This window comes from Pistacia vera, unplaced genomic scaffold, assembly GCF_008641045.1.
Source record: "Pistacia vera cultivar Batoury unplaced genomic scaffold, PisVer_v2 Contig374, whole genome shotgun sequence".
NCBI lineage: Eukaryota > Viridiplantae > Streptophyta > Magnoliopsida > Sapindales > Anacardiaceae > Pistacia > Pistacia vera.
In genome coordinates this window covers 998,730-1,004,595 of record NW_022196195.1, presented here as the reverse complement: position 1 = coordinate 1,004,595, position 5,866 = coordinate 998,730, and the positions used below count along the sequence as shown (strand labels likewise).

Below are 5,866 nucleotides of genomic sequence, written 5' to 3'. Positions count from 1 at the left end.
TGATCAATTTGTTTTACAATCAAAAGCCCCTTTTATATAGTGAGCTTACAAGAGAGTAAAGTGAAAATGAGAAAGATATAACTTATGAAGAAAGTGTTTGCTGAAGAGAGTAACTCGATTAAGCTGAAGTGAGGAGTATTACTGAAACGACATCGTTTCAATAATATTACAACGAGGCCCACATCTTTTGACAATTGGACAGTTTAGCCCTTCTATTCTAACAGGGCTTAAAGTAAAATATGTTAAACATGATATTCTTAATGTACCTTCAAGTTATACATATATAAAATTCTTTTTTATTTTAAATTTGAACAACCAAATTATTTTGAATATATATATATATTGAATGGAAGCACAAGCACCAAAACTCCAATTTTCATTGACATCAGTACAAATATAAGTGCAACTTTCAACATTCTAATTTAAGAATATTTTATTGAATTTTACTTTCAACATCATAAATACAATTTTTACTGTAGGAAAAAAAATATAACTACAATCAATTTAAAAAGATTGTTCAGTACAACTAAGCATATTAATTATTTTCTAGCCCCAATTTATGGTTTTTCCGATGAGAGATATGTATATATAAAGGTCAATAACATCACAATTATACCATAATTGCAATATTATAAAACAAAAACACATATAAAATAAGTATTTAATTTAATAATTACTCTAATAAGCATTTTTTTTTTGAAGTTATAAAAAACCGATTTATTAATTTATTTAGGGAGAACGATTAACTTATCTAATCAATAACTTTTTTGGGGTTTCATATCTTGAATCATGATCAAAGGGTTGATCTAGGAACCATAGAAAAATCGCTTGAATTGAGGATGGATGAGGATAAGGATGCTACATAAGGTATGGCCTTACATATGTAAATTTTGTATACAAATTCGAATATTAAATGATGTAATATCACTCTTATATTGTGCATTTATTACATATAAATAATTTATTTATTATTTGGAAAAGAATAAACGAGTTAATACAATAATCATTCATAATAATGATTGTTTCGGGAGTTTCAGAAAAAAAAATGATATAAATTAAAGAGAATAATAATTTAATTTTTATTATGAAAAAAATGAATGAATTTCAACTTATAATTATGATTAAATAGGAATTCAAATATTTGTAAAGAACAATATTATGAAATAAAGGAGTGACTTAAAACGATACAATTACTTTTCTTGTATTAATTTGTTGGGATGTGGCATATTACATTAATATATTTATTTAATATAATTCTATATTAGTTGCATAGAATATTTGTTTATATTATTTAAAACATTTTTAGTTATAATTAACTGGTTCATACGTTTTAAACATGAAAAATAATCATGAATAAGTATGATGTAAAATTTATATATGAAGCCACATAATTATCGATTCATAAAAAGGACACGAGACTTTTAATCATATCCTTTGATTTCGGGAAGCTTCAAAAGATAAAATCAATATAGATAGACTTGCAGTATATAGTTCAAACCGTAGTTCTTTTTTATTTCGTTAAATTGTAAAAAAGGACATTATTTTATTTGTACACAACTCTCCGCAGTTTTTTTTTTTTTTAAGTAGTACAGCATTCTAATTTATATATTATAAATAGATATTAAAGAACTCGTGAGAGAGGTCGATAGGTGATAATAACTCTGAAACGAAGCTAGAATTTTGATTGATTTGGGAGACTTAGAGGTCGAAACCCATGTTGAAGAGTTGCTTCCCAAACTTTTGAATATTGGAGATGGAGTTTCCACATTCATGCTCTTTCCATCCTTCTAAGCCATGCACTATCCCTCCAATTCGCCATGCACTCATCACCCTTCTTGGCAACCAATTCTATTCCATTTTTAATGTAAACTTTAAATTAGTAAAATAAATAATTAAGAAAACTTAAACTAAATTTGTTTGATTTAAACCTCTAACCTCACAGGAGTCAACATTCTCAAGAGCCAAAGGAGTTTCCATTGCTGGTGTCAAGTGATAGAAGCAATCTTTTCTTATTTTCTTTGGTGGGAATTGTGAGAATGGAATGAATATTGTTCCTTTTTTTGCCTTCATTTGTTCTCCTTTAGACAATCCATCTCCCACTAACCATATCTATAAAAGTTATAGAAAAAACCAACACTTTATTGATAATAAATTAATGATAGTTGAGGCTATAAAGAAATCAAAATTCATAGATTGATTTGATCACCTTTTGAGAGTAACTTCTTGAAAGGATCAAGTTAGATTCGTATTGGACTTTACCAAATGATTTCTTTAGCTTCTCATGCTCATCGTCTCATAAAGTTACCACCTAAAACACAAATTCATTCGTGTCATAATATACAATTTTTGTTTTTATAGAAAATTTTGAATTAGATGAACATATCGTGTCGTTTGAGTAATATATACCTATATACCCCGTTGACAAAGAGTGAGAGCAATAACATACGCGACCTTAGTGAGAGTGCCTCTAAGCACCACTTGGGTTGTTTGTTTAGGTATGGCATTGATCAAAACTGCAACAGCAAGGCTACTTCCATCTACCACTTTTATTTTGAGCTGAGGATGCCTTTGGACAAATAGCTCACCATACATGTTCAGCTCCTGACCCTGAAAATTTGATTTATTTAAACTTAAAAACAATATATATATATTTTTTTTTTAAATTTCCTAAATACAATGGATGGTATTGCATTCTAACCGAACTGGAATTTGAAATATTACTTGATTCAAGAGTCCTAGGCTTAATACTTTAGCACCCTTTTTCTCTGCTTCTAGTATGGCCTTTTCAATCGAGCTATTGAGTGATTCACTTTGCCATTGCAAGAAGTACTGCAATCAAAATATGCTATGACATTAAGCCAAGGAATTATCCAACTGTTTGTTGATCTCTCATATTTCAGGAAATATCGCTTAAATAACTTGAATAATTTTTGTTAAAGACACGGGTAAGGTCTAATAAGGATTTCTTAGCAATGAAGGAGATCAGAGACGATCGACCACCTCAAAACTAGAGGGTGTGTGTTTGATTAAATTATTTACAAACCTTATGGGAGGTAAAAGAAATTCGTTCAAGTTAAGAAACAAAGAAATTGAGGCTTCTCTTACTTGAAAATTGTACTTAGGTATGACCCAAGTTTGCAATTTGAAGTCACTAAAACGGTTCCTCTCAACCACAAAAGAAGTACCACAAATCCAAGTGAGCATCATGGAGCATAAGGTCACAGGCAACATCAACCACATATACCATTTTGATGATGATGATTGAGGCTGAGCTGCCATGGAAGCAAATCCTAGCCGTAGATGATAGATTGATTCGGGAGTTGTCAAGTGGGTTAGATACACTAGATCAGGGAATTCTTCTTTCTTCTTCAATGAATCTTCATACAATGTTTCTGAAGATTTGTCCATGGAACCATATATAAAATCATATAGAGGCGTGAATAATGAGTAGTTGGTTCTGAACTGTGTATGGTGAAGGGAGTGAAACCTGTGGCATTAATTCAAAATTAATTTCATTATATAATGTTATTAGAGCATTAAAGAACAACCCAATAAAAGATAAATCATGAATAATACTATATGTACGGCCCCTGTATATAAATTGACATGACACGAAATGAGTTGTTTGGTGTATATAAAAAGTTGACTCATAATAAATGTAGATGAATAAAATGTAACCAAATTAAGATTGTATACGCGATTGATGAGTTTGCATATTTAATGTATCTATATAGTAGCATCACTCTAGATTCATATAATATGTACAATAAACAAGATGTATCGGTTACATGTGGGGATTAGGAACCATATGAAGATTCGGTAACATATTAAGTTAATAATTTGATCTAAAAGTTTAAGTTATCAGATAAGAGTTTAATATTAATATTATTCCAACACACTCGTATAGATATGATTATTGAAAATTCTCATATGTATAACACACTCATTATACGATAGTTTCGCGGCAAAATTTTTCTGTCGGGACAAATCATATTTCTTTATAGTGAGTTAATTAGAGAGAGCTAAGAGAGACTTACGAAGGAGTGTACATGAGGAACTTGAGAGGTGGAAAAATGGAGAAAAGCCACTTGGGAATGAGCTCGAAATTACAGTGTCCCATGTTATTCATGAAGTCGATGTAAGTAATGTAACCAAAGACAGATCCCACGGAACCAGTACAAGTGAAGATTGTTGTAAAAATCGGTATTGAGAATAGAATGGAATATACTACGTGCTCTGCAAATGGATGAATCACAGCTGCCACACAAACGCAAAGACAAAAATCTCTTACAAATCAGGATGTCCGCAGGATAGAGAGACAGTAGACATAAGTGAGAAAAAACAAGCAAATATAAAATCAAAACTGAAAATCAAGAGAGAATTACAGGTGATGGGCTCAGTGACAATGGAGGAATGGTGATGAGAATGGTAGCGAGAGTAAAGATAATGGTGATGAAGGGCTCTGTGAAACCAGTAGTAAAGAAACTCCACTGGACCAGCATGCAGCAGAATTGTGAGAATTACACCATCTAATCTCCAGATTGGCACGTGAGTTCCCCCGGGAAGTGTCTTGCTGAAAACATATATTAGGGATCCATTGAACAATATTTGGTCATCCCTGCCAACATCCAATAGAAAAAAACTCAAAAAAAATTAACCAGATGGTTTGTAGTGATAATAGAACTTGTAATTAATATAGATTAATTTCACACACATAATTACTATAGAGTATACTTATAGAAAGTAACACAAATTGTCAGGTACGAACGTCTTATGTAGATTATGATTTATAGTTTGATTTTTTTTTTTTAAATTTGAACAGTGATAGATCTGGAAAATTTATTGAACAGAATAAAAAGAAGAGAAAGAAAGGGGCACATTTGAGCCTTACACCACAAAAGGAAAAGACAAAACAACATAAAAGCTAGCTAAATAGTTAGGAAACCTAAAAAACGCTTAATGCATGCATGAACGAAGAATACTTCAATTCAAGCTAAAAAAAAAAAAAACTTGAATAAACCGGTAAGGAGGAAGATCTGAAGTCGGAAAAGTTCTAAAAGCTTAAGCTAGTAGTGGAAGGTTAAACATTATATTAGTTCGAGAGACCCCTCTCAAGAAACTTAAATTTTTTTTTCTTTTACGCCTACAAAGTGTCTTTATTAAAGGATATATATTTGATTATTTACTTACCAATTTGTTTCTCTGTCAACTTGTTCAAATTCAATGGACTTCTCAACGATTCTATTGCTGCCTTTGGCTGTCATGAAACGAGAGAGACTAATCCATATCTGAATGTGAAGAAATCGCCATAGAATAAGTGGGAATAAGAGCAAGGTTGAGAGGTCTTTCCTCTTCTCATCCTCCACTATGTATGAGTATATGCTGTGAATAACCCAGGGAGCCAAAACTATGTACTGTAACAAATAACAATGAAAAGAGTTAGTCAAACAAAAAGCCAAAAAATAATAATAAAATAAGGTTTACTTTAAAGAAAACCTTAAAGTTGCCGAGAGGCTTCCATGGCCAATCAGTGAGAATTCCTGGTTTAGATGCCATAATTTAGTTTTCTTCGCCATCAGCATGCATACGAGAGTGTGAGAGTGGTCTCATTATATAGTGATTTGATGAAGCTATCAATATCCTGACATTGATGTCTAAGGTAATTTATTTTAAGGAGAGAGTAGGTGACATAGTAGTTACCACACCTGCGATAGCATAAATAAATTACCGATACTTACATGTCACATATTATTTTAGTTTAATAATTATCCATCATATTAATTGTAAAGATAGATTAAAAAAAAAATTAGAAGTGACATAATTATATCAACTTATGTTATGTATAGTCTTATGGTATTCTAGATTT

The 5,866-nt window shown here is 31.1% G+C and overlaps 1 protein-coding gene across 1 annotated transcript; it reads right to left on the bottom strand.

Annotated features, from left to right (window-relative positions):
* Nucleotides 1-1,698: 1,698 nt before the first annotated feature.
* On the bottom strand, nucleotides 1,699-5,569 carry LOC116140599 (very-long-chain aldehyde decarbonylase CER1-like). Its single transcript, XM_031426211.1, has 11 exons — nucleotides 5,497-5,569; nucleotides 5,191-5,414; nucleotides 4,386-4,618; nucleotides 4,169-4,257; nucleotides 4,038-4,057; nucleotides 3,106-3,487; nucleotides 2,722-2,829; nucleotides 2,415-2,607; nucleotides 2,207-2,292; nucleotides 1,936-2,109; nucleotides 1,699-1,848 (listed from the first exon to the last, which is right to left on the bottom strand). The coding sequence occupies exons 1-11, from the start codon at nucleotides 5,554-5,556 to the stop codon at nucleotides 1,699-1,701; spliced, it is 1,719 nt and encodes a 572-aa protein (XP_031282071.1). The 5' UTR covers nucleotides 5,557-5,569.
* Nucleotides 5,570-5,866: the final 297 nt, after the last annotated feature.

Excerpts from the sequence above, each read along its gene's own strand:
- LOC116140599 (XM_031426211.1), bottom strand. The coding sequence starts at position 5,556 with ATGGCATCTAAACCAGGAATTCTCACTGATTGGCCATGGAAGCCTCTC. Across the intron at positions 4,058-4,168 it reads TCTTCACTTGTACTGGTTCC|TTCCTCATGTACACTCCTTC; the intron begins GTGGGATCTGTC and ends CCACCTCTCAAG. Across the intron at positions 1,849-1,935 it reads AGAATGTTGACTCCTGTGAG|AATTGGTTGCCAAGAAGGGT; the intron begins GTTAGAGGTTTA and ends AAAATGGAATAG.